Source organism: Dendrobates tinctorius, unplaced genomic scaffold (genome assembly GCF_039654945.1).
Source record: "Dendrobates tinctorius isolate UK_male_01 unplaced genomic scaffold, ASM3965494v1 ptg000312l, whole genome shotgun sequence".
Taxonomy (NCBI): Eukaryota; Metazoa; Chordata; class Amphibia; order Anura; family Dendrobatidae; genus Dendrobates; species Dendrobates tinctorius.
In genome coordinates this window covers 5,367,438-5,387,192 of record NW_027361979.1, presented here as the reverse complement: position 1 = coordinate 5,387,192, position 19,755 = coordinate 5,367,438, and the positions used below count along the sequence as shown (strand labels likewise).

The following is a 19,755-nucleotide window of genomic DNA, read 5'->3' as shown; positions in this document are numbered from 1 at the left end:
TCTATAATGGGGGCTTTGGTTGACACTACTTTGAAGGAGATGGGAGCTGGATGTGGCTCTCTCCCCTCTCTCAGTGCTGAATGTGGCTCGCGACCCTCTGTCTAAGCTGAATGTGGCTCTCAAGGTCAGAAAGGTTGGAGACCACTGTTCTAACAGGTTTTCCTCCAGGATTGCCCCGTATTTAGCTCTATCCTATCTTCCCATCAACTCTGACCAGCTTCCCTGACTGCTGAAGAAAGCATCCCCACAGAATGATGCTGCCACCATCATGTTTGATAGTGGAGATGGTGTTTTCAGAGTGATGTGCAGTGATAGTTTTCTGCCACACATAGTGTTTTGCATTCAGCCCAAAAGGTTCTACTTTGGTCTCAACTGACTTTCTTCCACATGCTAGCTGTTTCCCAACATGGCTTTTTGCAAACTGCAAATCGAACTTCTTTTGGCTTGTTTTCTAAAATGGCTTTCTTGCCATTCCTCCATAAAGACCAGATTTGTGGAGAATACGACTAATAGTTATCCTGTGAACAGATAATCCCACCTGAGCTGTGGATCTCTGCAGCTCCGCCAGAGTGACAAAGGACCTCTTAGCTGCTTCTCTAATAAGTGTTCTCCTTGCTTAGGATGTCAATTTAGGTGGATGAACATGTCTTGGTAGGCTTGCATTTGCGCCACATTCCTTCCATTTTTGGATGATGGATTGAACAGTGTTCTGTGAGATGTTCAGAGCTTGGGCTATTATTTTTAGAACCTAACCCAGCTTTACTCTTCTCCTCAGTTTTATCCCAAATCTTTCTGATAGGTTTCTTGGTTTTCATGATGTTGTTTAATCCCTAATGTTGTCAAACAAAACTCTGCGGCATTCACAGAACAGCTGTAGTTATACTGATAATAAATTATACACAGGTGGACTAAATTTTCTAATTATGCAACTTCTCAATTCATGTTTTTATTTAGGGGTATCAGGCTACAGGGGGCTAATTACACGTGCACATAACAATATTTAGATTTAAATGTTAAATTAATTAGCAAACCATGTATCATTTCCTTTACACTTCACAAGTACTTGCTACTATTTGTTGCTGTTGCAAATAAAATCCCAAGAAAATACATTTACGTTTGAGGGTCTAGCATGAAATAATGTGGAAAAGTTCACAAGGTGTAAATACTTTTTCAAGGCACTGTATAGGGGGAATATAATTAATTTGTATAAATACGTAAAAAATATGCAAACAATATTTTAAAAGCTGTCTCATGTAAAATCATCATAAAAGACAAAAAGATTCAACTCCCAGAGGAGATGGGCCTTCGTTACCATGAGAACTATTATTTTGTGGAACAGCCAACCTCAAAAGCTGGTCACTGGAGGAACCATGAGAAAGGTTAAAAAGGTTTGGATTTTTTTTTAATTAAGTTACATACATACTTAAGTAAATCCATGAAAAAAGAATGAAGGGTGGCACTCACCGGTCTTAAATCCAACGATATAAGGAACCTTAAGGCCCTGTGCAGACGGTGCGGATTTAATTGCGGTTCCGCAGCGTTTTTTTCAGCGCGGAATTGCATCAAATCCGCAGTGTTGTGCACCTACAATGTTAGTCTATGGGAAACGTAGACTTGTTGTGCACATGCGGCAGAAAAATCTGCACAGAAACGTAGCGTTTTATTTTCTGCAGCATGTCACTTCTTTTCTGCGGAACTGCTGCGGTTCTGCACCCATAGACTCCCATTGTATCAGGCAAATCCGCAGCAAAACCGCAGATCTAAAAAAGATCTGCGGATTTGCTGCTGATTTGATGCAGTTTTGGGTGGCAAAAACCGCAGGAAAGGGAAGTGATGTCACAGGATGTGACATGTGTATGTGCTGTGTGTAGAAAATGGATTCGTACCATCGTATGGGGATCGATGTGAGGCGTATGATTCATTTGGTAAGTAAGGTCTGTGTGTCAGTCTGTGTCTGTGTGTCAGTCTGTGCGTCAGTCTGTGTGTCTGTAGTGACAGATTGTGGTCATTCGTTGGATGGGACAACTTCTCCCTTCCAAATATGATGGGAGAGTTGTCCCAATATCAGGTGAATGACCACAATGGGTTAAAAACACAAACACATTACATACATGTAACAAACAGTACATACAACACACAACATGTATTACATACTCACCACATACACCTTACGCCCGAAGCCTTCCCTCGCTCACCTGGAAATAAAAAAAAAACAAAAAAAAAAACCCTGGTCCGCCGTAATCCATTGTAGTGTGTCCCACGATGTCCTCCGGTGACATACTGCAAGAGTTAATCGCTCCTGCAGTGATCGCTGGTCGCCGGTAATTTCCCGCTGTTCAATGAACTCCGGGATCTCATTTTACGGTAATTGACCTGTCTGAATTGCCGTAAAGTGAGAGTCCCGGAGTTCATTGAACTCCGGTAAACTTTCACGAATGCGCAGTCACACTGCAGGAACTTTCTCCTGTCAGTGTGACTTTGAAGCCATGGAGAGCAGTCGCATCTCCTGATGTGACTGTTCTCCACTATAGATCGTCGTGGGACACTCGATATAAACTGGATTACGTCGGAAAAGGTGGTATTTTGGTGGTTTTTTATTTTATTTTTTTTTCAGATGATGGTGGTGTATTGGTAAGTATGGTAAAATTAAGATAATTAAAAAACATTTTTTCTGTGTGTGTTTTTATTTTTTAAAATTTCACCATAGGATTAATAATGGATCGGCGTCTTCTTGACGCCTCTCCATTATTAACCTGGCTTAATGTCACCTGTCAATCAAAGGTGACATTAACCCTTTATTACCCCACATCCCGCCGCCGCTGTGCGGGAGTGGGAAGAGAGGGGCTAAGTGCCGGAATTGGCGCATCTGATAGATGTGCCATTTTTGGGGCGGCTGTGTGCTGATATTTGTAGCCAGGGGGGGCCAATATCCATGGCCCCTTCCTCGGCTATGAATATCAGCCCGCAGCTGTCTGCGTAGCCTTTCTGGCTATAAAATATAGGGGGACCCCACGTCATTTTTTGGGGGGTCCCCTTATTGTAATAGCCATCAAAGGCTCTGCTGACAGCTGCGGGTTGATATTCATAGCCTGGGAAGATTAACCCCTTCCCAGGCTACCAAAAATCAGCACACAGTTGCTGGCTTTTCCTCTCTGGACGTGAAAATTGGGCGGGAGCACATGCCATTTTGTTCAAGTCCAGACAGGGAAATCCAGTGACTGGGGGCCGATTTTTATAGCCTCTGAAGGAGTTAAGCTTCACAGGCTATGCATATCAGCACGCAGCTGTCTGAAGAAAAAGCATCAATCGAAATCAAATTTTTAAACCAATGGAGGCCTGTATTTGGAGAGACACCCCAAATGAAAGTGGAATCAATTGAAAATGAGGCTTAGTATTGTGTGTGGCCTCCACGTGCCTGTATGACATCCCTACAATGCTTGGCACTCAAAATAAATACCACACCACACCATTACTGACCCACTGCCAAAACGGTCGTGCTGAAGGATGTTGCAGGCAGCAGGTTCACACTCAGAACATGTGACAGACGTGACAGAGTCTGGATACGCCATACAGAACGATCTGCTGCCTGCAGCATCATTAAGCATGACATGTTTGGCAGTGGGTCAGTAATGGTGTGGGGTGGATTTTCTTGGTAGGGCCACACAGCCCTCCGTGTGCTTGCCAGAGGTAGCCTGACTGCCATTAGGTACCAAGATTAGATCTTCCGACCCCTTGTGAGGCCATATGCTGGTGCGGTTGGCCCTAAGTTCCTCCTAATGCAGGACAATGCCACACCTCATGTGGCTGGAGTGTCATCAGTTCCTGCTAGATGAAGGCATTGAAGCTATGGACTGGCCGGTCCTTTCCCCAGAATCCGATTGACCACATCTGTGACATCATGTCTTGCTCCATCCACCAATGTCACGTCGCACCACAGTCTGTCCAGGGTTTGACGGATGCTGTAGTCCATGTCTGGGAGGAGATCCCTCAGGAGAACATCCGCAACATCATCAGGAGCATGGCCAGGTATTGTAGGGAGGTCATACAGGCACGTGGAGGCCACGCACAATACTTAGCCTCATTTTGACTTTTTTCAAGTTTAATTTTTGATGTCTTTCCAAATCCAGGCCTCCATTGGTTCAAAAATTTGATATCCATTGATGATTTTTATGTGATTACGTTGACAGCACAATCAACCTTGTACCAAACAAAATATTCAATGAGAATATTTCATTCATTTACATCTAGGATGTGTTATTTGTGTTCCCTTTATTTTTCGGAGCTGTGTATACATAACATATAGAGATGTGTGTGTCTATATATATATATATGTATATATATAAACTAGAGGTGTGCCCGATGCTATCGCATCGGGAGGGAAGTGTGTGTACGTGTGTGTGTGTGTGTGTATGTGAGTGTGTGTGTATGTGAGTACAGGCGGTGGTGGGGGGGATCAGCGGCGGCAGGTCCAGCGGTGGGGGGGGCCTGGTGGCAGCCAGCAGGCAAGCTGCAGTCTTTCCTGCCAGCTGTGATGGAGGTGGGTGTCCTGGTACCATCACTGGTTTATTTAAATATGGCGGTCGGCGTACTTACGGCCTGCACAGTTGATATTTTTTAATTTCATTTTCTGTATGATAACCAAATAAATATGAAGATGTTAATTACATATTGTTATCCATTATAGATAAGGGACATGCCAGCTATCTGGGACCCGGCCGATGAGGCCTACAAAGATAAATATACAAGGGATATGTGTTGGACCAGAATCTGCCGTCAGCTTTATCCTGATTTTGATGGGTACACCGGTGCCCTGCAGCAGAAAATTAGTAAGTAATTTTTGGTATGTTCTTTAAACATAACGACTATTCATTTTAAAATGTATTGCAAGGATCATAATGTGTTGTGATTTTTTATTTTAGCAAAAGATGTGAAGCAACGTTGGAGGTCGGTACAAGATCGATTCCAAAAAATACAAACCAAGATTGGGAAAAGTGGTTCATCACCGTCCAAAATCCACTTCAGTCTCTATGACGATTTGAGTTTTTTGCTAACCAGCAAGACTTTGAGGAGGTGATTTATTAGATATAATTTGAATTTAGTAATGATGCCTAAAATTTGAGTTATTACTGAAGACTTGTTTTTCTTTTTTTATCACAGCACTGATGGAAACATTTCGCCTCCTGAAGATAACCAAACTTACAAAGAAAAAAACGACCATAAGTCCCAAAGGAATATTGTTTATTAAGTCATTATATAAAGATTAAAACAATCCATTAAAATAAATATGTAGTACATATACTGAAAAAACAAAGGGTCATGCTACCCAGATATGAGGCATACGATATATATAAAAATATGTAAAAATAGGTGATAATAAACAAACCATAAGTGTTATTGTTTATAATAAAAATAATAAAAATAACATAATAATGAACAGTATACAGTGCTCAACCAAACATAAATAAAATATAAAACAATAACGGTGTATAACCATATATCGCAATATGCCAATTGTGCACATATGTAATAGCACCAGGAAAAAAACACAATGTGTCACCATGAAGTGAGATGAAAATATCTACCAACCAGGAAGGAGAACCAGTGTGAAAAAATATAATAGATATAAGTGATAATATCATACAACCTCTCCTGGTCTCCTGGGATAGCAACCCGGTCCCGACGCGCGTTTCGGCGCTAAGCCTTCATCAGGGGGTGATGCCAGCCAAGAGCCCGCAGGATCCGCTGATTCCATGGATGGGTCTTCATTGTGTGGACCTGACTCTCCATCTACTTCTGTTGTAGCGTCGGCTGCATCATCTTCAGGGACCGCATCTTCTTCTGTGCCCCAAAATACTCCCGCCCCAAACACTGAAAGAGCTGCCAATCTGGTGGTATTAACCGAGCCACAGCCCAAAAAAAAAGCAAACCCCCCAAAAAATGGATGAGACGACTAAAAGGGTAAATGACACCATCGATCTCATCAACAAATCTTCAAGGGAAGATCACTTAGATTTCTTTGGTGCCAGCATAGCCAGCAAGGCTCGGTTACTGTCACCGGAAAGGCAGACAAAGTTCATGACAACTGTGAATGCTATACTGTCTGCATTCGAGGACCCTTCCCCGATCGCACCATTACCAGACATTGTTATGGGGGCCACACAGAGTGTGCGGGCAAGGCCTCCACCACCACCACTGCCGCCTCCACAACCACCACTGCCACCACCACCACCACAACAGTGTGATGACCAACGCTATCAGCGGCCTCCAATTAACTATTCGTACTACGGTGATTCTAACTCTGAACACATGGGTTACAGCCCAGAATACATCATGTTACTGTAAATTAGTTTAAGGGCCAAAGACAAGCAATAAGGCAGGTACATGATGATAAACTCTTCCATAAAGTTCTAAAGTTCAGCGTTGCAGACACCAGACCTGCTATCACCTGTTTGTGAGACCATATTCCTTCTTGTAAGGCAACAGTCTTGTTTGTTGCACCAATTAATTATTGTTGAAACATATATTTAAAAAAAAAAATGACTATGTTGGTCATAAAGTCTTTATTGTTTTTGTAATAAAGTTATATTTTCAAATTTTTGAGTAGTGTTTTTTGAACAATAGCAAGGGATATATACAGTTCTTTTTTGGATAAAGAGCATATAATTTGTAGAAATTGTCTTTGTCTTCGGATCAGTTTTCTTCCCTCCTCTGCAGGTCCAGCTGCTCTTCACTCTTTCTGGCCTGCAACTAAGATAAAAAAATATTGGTTAAGGTCCCGTAACACTAAGCAACGCTCCAGTGCTCACAAGAACGATGTGACCTGGTAAAGATCGCTGGTACATCGCTACATGGTCGCTAGTAAGCTGTCAAACAGTCAGATCTATTCAACTACGCAGCAACAATACGGTGATCCGTAGCGACCTCAGTGGTCGTTGGGACCTTGTCACACAGCAGCTATTCTGACGACTCACGCCTGCGTCCCTGAATTCTGCGTCAACATCGAGGTCGCTCATTGGCTCATTGGCAACAAACACAGCGATGCATGCTGGCCAGCGGGACACCAGCAATCAAAAAATGGACAGGACATTCAAGCACGATCAGCGATATCCAGTGGGGGGGGGGACGGTCGCCCATATCCGTCACATGTAGCGAGATTGCTGGCGAGGTCGCTGTTGAGTCACAACAGCTGTGATGTTTCAGCGATCTTGCTAGCCATCTCACTATGTATGATGAGGCCTCAAAAACAATATTATTTTACACATAGTGTAGCTTGCCTTGTGTCTTTGCTGATTCAGATAATCGAGCAATACTCCCAAAGACTGGAGGCATTGTGGCCTGCGTAGTCATATATTAGTTTCACTATGTTCTTCGCCATGCTGTGTGCTTCGTTGTTCACTACGTTCATTTTCACGGTTACCACTCATGATGATGAAAGTGTGCAGATTCCAAAATGGAGATTGATGAGAAGAGGTTGGACTAGGAAATCACATTTTTTTTTCTTTTTTGAAGTTTCTTCTCTTTATTTAGCTTACAGAAAAGGCAGATAAATCAGCCTGAAAAACGCAAGCAAAACCGCATAAAAATGCATGAAATCAGCATAGAAACTGCATCAAAAACGCAGCAAAACAGCATTACAAAAACCGCACTAAAACCGCAGTAAAACCGCAATAAAACCACACTGTGGTTTCTACCAGGAGATGCAGTTTTTGTGCAGAAAATTCTGCACACAAATCTGCAACGTGTGCACATAGCCTAAAACATCTTCAGCAGGACAGTGTAGTATGGAGTAGAAGGACGACGGCATGACCGGTAGAAGCCCAATTGCACGAAGCGGCCATCGTCCTCACACTCCACTGTCCTGCTGAAGATCACTTAAGGTTCCTAATAAACGTTGGATTTTAAACCGGTGAGTGCCACCCTTCATTCTTTTTTCATGGACTTACAGTGCTGTCTTATTTCTGGGTGAGTACTCGAGGATCGGGGTATACATGCCTACAGCATTTTAGATTGCATGATAGTGCATTGTTAAATGAGGTGCAGTGGCGGTGCTCATCATTTTGTGTTTTTGTGGAATACTTATGTAAATATATAAAATTCTTGCTCTGAATGTTGATCTAGTTGATTGACACTCAGGATCAGAAGGGCAAAACTTTCTCTTCTGGTTGATTAATGCATTAATTATCGTGGTATCTTATTCTCTTTATCTTTTCCCATTCCTCAGATAAGGTTGATGGACAAGTGTCTTATTTCATCAATAGTACTATTATTATTTTCACTGCAATTGTTATTTTTATGATTGATGTTTATGTATTTATTGATGAATTGAATTTTTCTATTTCAGCTTCTCCAACTCTTGAAGGAAGGTGCTCTGTCTCGTACCACTGCTAGCACTCAAATGAACTCTCAGAGCTCACGTTCTCATGCAATATTTACTGTTCACCTGCATCAAACACGTGTTTCAGATTCTTGTCCAGTGAGTAATTAAACATTTCTTTCTTTAACATAGACCCCACTGTTTCATCTATAAGCCATTTAATAAAAATAGTTTAGTCTGGTAGATATTTTTCTTTAGTAGCTTGTTAGTGCACAATGTGAACAAGTCTGAAATATAGACCCATATTGCAGTATGTGTGTTGCCTTCATGAGAGTATCTTTGTAATATTTAATATTGAAATGTTTCTCACATTGTATCTGTTAAATTAATCCCATCTCGACATATGATGTACTGGTATTTCATGTTTTACAGGTACTTCTTATGCATGGTACATCATGACGATGGTGCTGGCTCAAGAGCTGGGCCTGCGCCATCGCCAACAGGTGCTTTGCTTAAATGACAGTTGAACTACTGCTGTCACAGCTTGAGTAGGTGCTAGCACCTTCTCTGGTTGTTTAATCCTCTAAATGCACCAACCAATAATGATCACGGCATTTAGAAGGTTGTGAGAAGTAGACAGTTGCCTCTCTCAGCCCACTCGCATCCCTGCAATGCAATCGTGGGGAGCCAATGGTAGTCATGGAAGCCTATTAGACCCTGCAATAAGAAACAAGAAGGGGTCACTTCTAAATGTAATTTTAACCAATAGGATAGACAGAATATCAAAGTTACAGATGGGGGATCACATAGGTAACAGTGATCACAAAACAAATACATTTTCTCTTATCCTTTAGTAAGATGTTTGGTAGAGAGTCTACTTCACGAAGGTTAATTTTCATCAGCTAAAAGATGATGTATTGAACTTTTATATACTGGAGAAGGGTATACAGTATAAATATTTTGGAATAAGGATCATTTAAATGAGGCTATTGCAGGGTTATATCTTAAGGGAAGGTACCCCAACCGTGTATATTAATTTGTATAACATGAAATAGCGCAATAATGTTTATGCTATAAAATTTGTCTAAAACTTTGCATATCTGCACCCCTAAATAACTGAATGATGTAATTAGTTGGAGTAGGGAGATCTAGAAGCAGTAGTCAAATGAGCAGACAGTACTTTCTGCGGAAGCTCAGGTCGTTCAATGTGTGCAGTAAAATGCTGGAAATGTTCTACCAGTCCGTTATAGCAAGCGCCATCTTTTTTGCTATCATTTGCTGGGGCAGTAATGTGCGAGTAGCTGACGCTAATAAGCTCAAAAAACTTATCAAGAAGCCAAGCGTGGCTGTTGGTCTCCATCTTGACTCTTTTGAGGAGGTAGTGGAGGATAGAATTCAAAGGAAGTGCAGGGCTATAATGCACAATAATACACACCCACTATACGGGCTGTTGTCAAAGCAGAAGAGCACATTCAGCAGCAGTCTAATCCTACTAAGGTGCTGTAGGGGTGGCGAGGGAAGGCAAATTAGGAGGTGATGCTGGTGATGATGCTGATAGGTGGGGAAGGTGTGCTGATTCAACAGAACTGGGGGGTGACCCACTTCTTGACGCAAACAGACTGAGACAGAAAAGTGCATTCAACAGGTCCGTGTTTTATTCACCAACTTCCTTGACGACTTCCACAAACCATGACAGGACTTTTGGCAATCCCTTTTCACACCGACCCGGGTACCTTCTTTTTCTGTCTGTGTCACCGTCGTGGTGTCCTCTGCGGTTCTCCTCACTGTGGCTGCCCTAGGCACTTCCACCACAGCGTTTCCCCGATCAGAGTACACTGTCCCTTAATTCGCCCAGAATGTCTCCGTCTGATGCTTCTGTGTTCCTGGGTCACCCCCCTGTGACCGTCTCTACTGTCTGGTGCTCTCTGAAGGCTCTCCACTGCACAGCAGACCCTCCTTACTAATGATCTCCCCTGGCTGACTGGACTTTCTGGAAGCTTCTCCCAGCCTTTATACCCCCAGCCTAGGTAGCTTCCCCCACTGTCACCTGACAGTCACCTTTGACCAATGAGTGTGAACTTGACCTGTGGCAATTATGTAACCACACTCTTCTGTGCTCCCCACTGCCCTCTAATGGTCACACTCAATACGGCACCATTTTTCCTTCTTCTCAGTGCCTCTGTTTCTACACTGAATTATTCCCTCTGCCTTTTACTAAAAGCAGATTTCTCTGTCAGGTCATCCTCCCCACATTCTCCCTTCCTTTAACCATTGTCATCCTCGACAATCTCTTCCCATTCTCCTGGGGTGTATGTGGTGTCCGGAACCTGGCACTTTAACAATAAGTCAAGGTCGGCGTCTGGGTCACACAGACCCCTTTGTCACACAGACTCTTGGTCACGCAGACCCTTGGTCACACAGACCCCTTTGTCACACAGACTCTCGGTCACATAGACCCCTTTTGTCACACAGACTCTCGGTCACACAGACCCTTGGTCACACAGATCCCTTTGTCACACAGACTCTTGGTCACACAGACCCCTTTGTCATGTACCCGGTCTGTCTGTCTCATTGTCCTGTCGTCCTGTCATCTTGGACAAGTCATGGTCGTCATACTCTCCGTACCCGGGACCTGCTGAATACACATTTTCTTGTTTAAAATAAATAACACTTTAACATTTCAAATTCACTACACACCTTTCCATATTTGTTGCAATACGTTTTTATCAAAACAGAGCTTCTTCTTTTTTTTTTTCATTTTTTTTTTTAAACATAAAAACTGTCATACTGACATACTCCCCCTTCCTTTGACCTGAGCATCCCCCTTATGCGTTCCCACTACGTCAGGAGATAAACATGAACAACAACAAAAACATTTCTATAAACGCGGACGTGAAACTGTCCGATGAATTGCACAACTGTGCATCAAACTCGCGGTAGTCCGGGCCATCTCCTGAGGCCGATGTTTTGCCAACTCAGCAAGGGACTTAAAGTCCTGGAACTCTTGGGGTGTCTCTGGGCAGGACACACAATTACTGCCACAGCGTAGTAGCCTCGGGGGCAGTACTCCTTATAATAATAGACCCAGTCTCCTTCCTGTAGAGCCCGGCTGTGACGGATAGACACCACATTTAAATAAACTTTTCCTCCAGTGGCGCGATTCCGGATAAAGCCATACCCTTTCTCCCAGTTTGCGTGCGTGCACCAGCCTCAGGGCCGGACTGGGACAAAAAAGCAGCCCTGCCACACAAACCCCACCAGCCCACATACTATAGCACTCATTAGCCCTGACCAGTGTCCCACTGGTGGTAGTGCGCAAGGGCCTGGTACCACCAGCGGTTGCCATATTGGAATACCCATCAATTGAGTATGCCAATATGGCAGTCGGCGTACTTCCAGTGCGGCACGGTGGATTGTGGGATTTGAGGACATCCAGACCGAAGTGGATGACGGACAATTTAAGGCAATTACTGTGTAAAGTATATATATAGATGAATGTTACATACTGCTGAATATATATCACATTGAGACTACTGTATATACATATGCATATATGGGTGCTGGGGCTGATGTATATATGGGTGCTGGGGCTGATGTATATACAGGTGCTGGGGCTGGTGTATATACCGGTACAGTGCTGGGGGCTGAGGTATTTTAATTTAAACGTGTTTGGGCTGGGATTACACTCACCCAGACCCAGACTGAATACAGGCAGAAGATTACAGGTGCGGGTAGGAGCTCTGCAATTCCTGTGCTGTGTGTCCCAGTACTTGTTACTTCAGGCTGCATCCAGGGGCAGGAGAACAGAGTGCGCTCTCTCCGCTCACAGAGAACGTTCTGATGTCAAAGTCAGCACGTTCTTAACCCCTGCAGCAGGGGTCCTGCTACATGCACTGCAAGCAATGACTGCTGCTTGCGCGCACCTGTGTAACCGGGCATACCTCCCATCTTTTGAAGAAGGGAAAGAGGGACAAAGGGTGCGACATGCACCGTGGCAAATATTAGGCCATGCCTGACCACACCCATTTCACAACTAGTCACACCCATGTCCACGCCCCAACCACACCCATTTAGCACTGCTGATCACACTGTCTGGTACTGAGGGCACAGTGGCTGGTACTATGGGCAGTGTGGCTGGTGCTATGGGCACAGTGGCTGGCATTATGGGCACAGTGGCTGGTACTGAGGAAAAGAAAGAACAGAGAGAGAAAAAAACAAAACAGAGAGAGAAAGAAAGAAAGAACAGAGAGAGAAAGAGAGAGAGGACAGAAAAAAAGGACAGAGAGAAAAAAGAGGGAAAAGAAAGAACAGAGAGAAAGAAAGAGGGGAAAGAAAGAAAGAACAGAGAGACAGAGCGAAAGAAATATGGGAAAGAAAGAACAGAGAGAGAAAGAAAGAGACCAGAGAGGGAGAGAACAGAGAGAGAGAAAGAAAGAACATAGAGAAAGAAAGAGAACAGAGAGAGAAAGAAAGGAAGAATAGAGAGAAAGAAAGATTTGAGAAAGTACGATTAGAGAGCGAAAGAAAGAACAGAGCGAAAGAAAGAAAGAGGGGAAAGAAAGAAAGAAAGAAAAGAGAGAGAAAGAAATAGGGAAAAGAAAGGGGAAAGAAAGAACAGAGAGAGAGAAAGAAAGGGGAAAGAAAGAACAGAGAGAAAGAAAGAAGAAAGAAAAAGAACAGAGAAAGAAAGAGTGGACAGAAAAAAAGAACAGAAAGAGAGAAAGAAAGAGGGGAAAAAAACAGAGAGGGAGTGAGAAAGAAAGAGGGGAAAGAAATAAAGAAAGAACAGAGAGAAAGAAAAAGAACAGAGAGAGAAAGAAAGCGTGGACAAAGAAAGAAAAAACAGAGAGAAAGAAAGATGGGAAAGAAAGAAAGAAAGAACAGAGAGAGAAAGGAAGAGGGGAACGAAAGAAAGAACAGAGAGAAAGAAAGATTAGAAAGCAGGAAAGAAAGAAAGAACAGAGAGAGAAAGAAACAGAGAGAGAAAGAAATAAAGATTCTATAAAGATACTATAGCAGCCCGGCTCACATTGTAGTGACCACCTGAGCCTCCCGATGAAGGACATATCATGATCCGCTGACATGGCCGACATCCCCAATTCCAAGGCAATCCCGCTGTCGGAGGAGCACAAGGTGATGGATCTGAAGCATTCCCTGAAGTCCCTCCATGGTCCCGTCACAATCTCCTCACAAAATTACCTCATTTCCTGTCAGCTTCCATCACGTCACTTCTGGTAGAACGTCACGTGCGAGTTTTAAAGTGCTCCTTGGGGCTCCGCCGTGTACTCCTATGTCCGTGGAAGAAGTAAGCTCCCGGCTGGGGCAGTCTCTCTCTCAAAATCGGGACTGTCCCGCTGGATCCGGGACGGTTGGGAGGTATGAATGCTCTCCACCATACACCTCGTACACGCATGGCTCCGCACGCCTCATACACACACGGTTCCGCTTTGTATGCCTCATACACACATGGCTCCGCTCTGTACACCTCGCGCACACATGGCTCCACTCCGTAAAACTCGTACACATGCGACTCTGCTCCGTACACCTTGTACACACGCGGCCACGCTCTGTACACCTTATACACATATGGCTCCACGCCGTAAACCTTGTACACATGCGGCCTTGCTCCATACACCTCGTACACATGTGGCTCTGCTCTATACACATGCAGCTCCACTCCATACACACACGGCTCTGCTCAGCTCCGTAAACACAAGGCTCAGATCCGTACACTTTTTACACACAGGGCTCCGTTCCATACACTCGTACACACATGGCTCGGTCCGTAGACCTTGTACACATCTCCGCTCCGTACAACTCCGGCTCCGCACACCTTGTACACACGCGGCTCCGCTCCGTACACCTTGTACACACGCAGCTCCACTCTGTACACACACAGCTCTGCTCCGCACACACTGTACACACCCGGCTCCGCTCTGTACACCTCGTACATATACGTCTCTGCTCCGTACACCTCGTACACACACGGCTCCGCACCGTACACCTCGCACACTCGCGGCTCCTCTCCGTACACCTCGTACACACGGCTCCGCTCCGTACACCTCGCACACACGCGGCTCCGCTCCGTACACTTTGTACACGCATGGCTCCGCTCCGTACACCTCATACACACATGGCTCTGCTCCGTACACCTCGCAGAAACACGGCTCAGCTCCGTATTCCTCGCACACACTCGGCTCCGCACCGTACGCCTCGTACACACACGGCTCCGCTCTGTACACCTTGTACACACATGGCTCCGCTCCGTACGCCTCGCACACAATCGGCTCCGCTCGGTACATCTTTTATACACATGGCTCCACTCCGTACACATGCGGCTCCGCTCCGTACACCTCATACACACACGACTCTACTCTGTACGCCTTGCACACACACGGCTTTGCACCGTACACCTCTTACACACACAGCTCCGCTCCGTACACCTCGTACACATACGGCTCTGGTTCGTACACCTCGTACACACATACGGCTCTGCTCCGTACACCTCGTACACACATACGGCTCTGCTACATCCGCACTGTAAACTCCTCCTGACCTCACACAGAAATATTTCCTCATCCAGCACCAGCACCATGACAACCAGCAAAGCAGCGTCCTGCACACATTGAGGGCTGTGCACACAGGACCTATGATGAGGTCACAGGAGGGGAGGAGTCGGGTCACATGATCAGGGGTCTGGGACAGAGGCTAGTGATCATGCGACCCTTGACTCCTCCCCTGCTGTGAACTCAACACAGGTCCTGTATGCAGGGAGCAGTCTAGTGACGCTGTTAGAGGCTCAGGCTGTGGTGGGTTTGTGGGACTCGGTGAGGATGTGGTACATGGAGGGGCATGGCGGCTTATCTCCCTGCAGTGCGGGCTGCGGGAAAGAAAAATCCTGCGACGGTCGGGAGCTATGGGCCGGCGGCAGGAGGAACAGGCCAGTGGCCGCACCAGCTTACCAGATGAGCAGGCGCTGGCAGCCCGCGGCCCACATGACAGCATCCCAGCGGGAACATGCCCGGTTGGGCACATTATCAATCCGGGCCTGACCAGCCTCCCGATGGAACGTGGAACCGCCATGACAGCCTCTCCTTTTTCATGAAGCAGCCCCCAGATCTCCCGCTCTCTGGCCTTCTTTCCTTCGATGACCTCCGCAACCCAGGCAGAGGGTCCGGCATAGGCCACAGAGTCCGATGGGCGGGCTGCGGTCAAGGTCGGGGGTGGGGCAGAAGCGGCCGCAGGCTCCGGTGTTGAATAGGCTGCGGCTGGCTTTGACAGCGACGTTGGCGCGGCCGCAGGGGAGGCCGCAGCTGGTGCCAAGTCGTCCACGGGCTCCAGCAGAGCAACCACAGGTAGGGCCACAGATGTAGCAGCGGCCGCAATTGCCAGTGAGTCAGACACTGCAGCTGATAGTCCGTCAGCAGTGACCGGGAGTGGGACCGATGCAGTGGAAGTCACCATGATGGGGGCCACACCATCGCTCAAAGCGGGAGGCACCGCAATGTAAGGAGGCGGGTGGGGAGGCCGAGGACCGGTGTCAAGGCCCCGTGGTCTGTCCGCTGCATGGTACGTGGGGACGGGGTTTGCCTGGGGTGTCGCCGGCGGGGCTGGGGACACGCTCACCTTCCCAGCCACCGCGGCTCCCAGCAGACTCTCCCACCGCTCCTGTTTCGGCCGTTGATCTTCACTCCGCCGTCTGACAGGGCCGGCCTCCAGGTCCAACAGCTCCGCGGGGAGGCTCCCTGAACAGGTCTCCCGACGGGTCTCCAATTCTTGGCGCCACCGCCATTCCTAGCGTCCGACACCCCGACAGCTACAGCGTCTCATGCCGTCCGAGGTCCAGTAGCTGAATGGCGCCAAACAGCCACAGCAGGTCTCTCCACCCGGGCCACTCCCGTTCTTGGGGGGTGCGGCGGTGGGCTTCTCCACCCATCTTCCAGGGTCCAACATGAGGGAACAATTCTCTTCAGATGAACACCACTCCCCCCAGGGGCGGATTTGATAAAGCCCCTGGTCATCCAGTACAATCAGCAATGTCTATCTCTCTCTTTGGACGCCAAATTACCACAGCCATTTTATTGGCAGCCAGCAATCCACAGTCCAGTTTTTTTTTTTTTGTAATCCACGGGGACAGCAACCAAACAATTCTTCACCCCACACAACTTGGGGCCTTTGCTACTTGGTGGCAGGCCTGCCGCTGAAGATGTTGTCTTGGCGGCAATTGATCCTGCCGACTACGCCAAATGTAGGGGTGGCGAGGGAAGGCAAATTAGGAGGTGATGCTGGTGATGATGCTGATAGGCGGGGAAGGTGTGCTGATCCAACAGAACTGGGGGGTGACCCACTTCTTGACGCAAACAGACTGGAGACTGAGTCAGAAAAGTGCATTCAACAGGTCCGTGTTTTATTCACCAACTTCCTTGACGACTTCCACAAACCATGACAGGACTTTTGGCAATCCCTTTTCACACTGACCCGGGTACCTTCTTTTTCTGTCTGTGTCACCGTCGTGGTGTCCTCTGCGGTTCTCCTCACTGTGGCTGCCCTAGGCACTTCCACCACAGCGTTTCCCCGATCAGAGTACACTGTCCCTTAATTCGCCCAGAATGTCTCCGTCTGATGCTTCTGTGTTCCTGGGTTACCCCCCCCGTGACCGTCTCTACTGCCCGGTGCTCTCTGAGGGCTCTCCACTGCGCAGCAGACCCTCCTTACTAGTGAGCTCCCCTGGCTGGCTGGACTTTCTGGAAGCTTCTCCCAGCCTTTATACTCCCAGCCTAGGTAGCTCCGCCCACTGTCACCTGACAGTCACCTTTGACCAATGAGTGTGAACTTGACCTGTGGCAGTTATGTAACCACTCTCTTCTGTGATCCCCACTGCCCTCTAATGGTCACACTGAATACGGCACCCTTTTTCCTTCTCAGTGCCTCTATTTCTACACTGAATTATTCCCTCTGCCTTTTACTAAAAGCAGATTTCTCTGTCAGGTCAACCTCCCCACAGTGCAAGAAGGAGAAATTCAGGAAATCGTTTGTGCCTACTGCTATGGGGATGTATAACAATTCACTAAGGGTGAAAGATGGCTATAACCTAGGGCTGGCGCACTAAGGGAAATGATCAGAGACTTGTGTACCTTTGCTTGTTACGTATTGTGGTTAGTCATGTGCAAAATCTGTGTCTAGTTATTACTCTATGTAATGCTGTTCTTAATATTTTGTTTGTAATGCTGTTGTAACGCTGCTGTGATACCATAATGTCCCTCGGGATCAATAAAGTGTATCATATCGTATCATAAATCAATGACAAAGAAAGCAAACCATGTTCCAGTTTGTTTTTAGGCCTGTATATTGGCCATATTCATCTATACTGTAGTATTTAACACTCCTGAAAGTGATTCCACAGCATCCTGTAAATACAGTATGGTATGAACTATATATAAACTATTTCTGTCTATGTCAGGCACTGAATAAACCCTTGGAGCTTTGGGGAGCAGTGGATACGAGCTACAAAGTGATCCATAGCTATTTAATAGTATTGTAGAAAATGGGCAGCCCTGTTGCATGCTGCAAAGTAATGGGAAGCTATCAGAGACATACTCATTGGCTTGCGCTCATGCCAATCCTTTTTTATATAGGTATTTTACTCATTTGGTAAACAGTGGTGCAAAGCCCATCCTTTGATCTCAATTCTTGAATATAACTTTATTGGCATCAAGCAAGAATATCATTCATCGTAGACGCCTCTCCGTTACTAACATGTGGGCTTCATGTCAGCGGCCATAAAAAAGCTGACATCAACCCCACAAATACATCAGCGTTGTCTGCTCTCGCCGTCATAGCTGCGGCTCACACTGACAGCATGGGAATGCAGCTCTCTGACCTGCGGTAATGATCTTACCGCTGGTCAGAGGCAGTGTTTTCTGCGCTGTCATTCAGATGACAGAATTACAAAAAATGGATGTTCGGGCCACCATTCATCCGAATGGTGTTGTGGTTCAAGTACTGTTCTGGTACCCGAACCAAACTTTTTTTAACTGTTCAGCCAAACCCGCTGAACCCGAACATCCAAAGGTTCGCTCATTACTAGCCATGAACCGGTCTGTAGCAGCTGTCTTGAGCATGTAAACATAACCCAGTTGTTGACTTACACCACGGAGATATTGTACACTGGAGTGTGAGAACAAATATACGGTATGTCACTGATTTGTCAAAGGCCTTACCGGGTAATTTTCATCAAACAATTGGATATTTTGCTGTTTTTTTTGAGACTGTAAAATTACCCACACATAGACTTCATGATTGTCCCATTATCTGGTACCAACTCCTGTTTCTATGTAGTAAAATAAATAATTTTTTAACTACATAATATTACGTCACAAAAAAGAAGCCAGTCTGAAAATAGTGTTTATCTGGCCTTCCACGTCACCAATTGGGGCATGCTTTTTTTTGTTGGTAAAAAGATGGTGGTCTAAGACCATGTATTGACTAATGGGAACTTAACAAAATCATTGTAAAGAATCATTATCCTCTTATCCCTGATCTCTAAAACTACTCTAGCTGTTGTAAGCCATTTGGTTTAAAGAACATGATCTCAGGAGGGAGACATTTAAATTTACCTGTATCAGGGAAGAGAATGAGTTGAAGACTACAGTTAATACACTTAAGGTGAGGGTCGCTATGAGTATCTTGTGATGTCTTTTGGTCTGAGTAACGTCACAGCTGGTTTTCAAAATCTGGTTAATGACATATTTTGATATATAAGTTGCCTATATGTGATTTGCTTTCTAAATGCTATCTTGTCTTTTTCCACCAGATTACATCCATCTGACATGTATGTAATGCACATCAAAGACTCAGAGATAATTCTTTATTTTTAAAACTTGAGAAATATGTTTTCCAAGTTTATGAAGTAAACTTCTTGGGGTATTTCTTGTTTACTTAGGCTAGTTTCACACTAGCGTTTATTCGACGCAGCGCACGGCGCCGCTAATCCCCGCCCCCTGCCGGCTCCCTGCCCGCCCCATCCGGTCATCGCCGCCTACTATCGCACATGGACGCTTGCGATCTGCGCACCCTATCTTTAGCATAGGGTGCGCAGATCGTGCGCTGGCCGTGCGCTAGTAGGATTTTGGCATGCGCTGCGCACTTTTGAAGGTGCGCCCGTGCACGCCGAACGCAGCATGTTGCATTTCAGCGCGCACGGCGCACCTTCAAAAGTGCGCAGCGCACGCCAAAATCCTACTAGCGCACGGCCAGCGCACGATCTGCGCACCCTACGCTAAAGATAGGGTGCGCAGATCGCAAGCGTCCATGTGCGATAGTAGGCGGCGATGACCGGATGGGGCGGGCAGGGAGCCGGCAGGGGGCGGGGCTTAAATGTCAGAAAGCTTTGCAGTGCTTTCTTGGGATTGTTATTTAACTGTTAATTTATTAGGACATTT

General features: G+C 46.0%; 1 protein-coding gene across 2 annotated transcripts in view; it reads left to right on the top strand.

Annotated features, from left to right (window-relative positions):
* KIF21B (kinesin family member 21B) overlaps positions 1–19,755 on the top strand; it is a 461,259-nt gene that overhangs the window by 98,352 nt on the left and 343,152 nt on the right. For both annotated transcript variants that reach the window (XM_073561060.1, XM_073561059.1), the window contains exon 5: positions 8,342–8,473. In XM_073561060.1, coding sequence (XP_073417161.1) covers positions 8,342–8,473 — 132 coding nt within the window. The remainder of the gene's footprint in view (positions 1–8,341; positions 8,474–19,755) is intronic.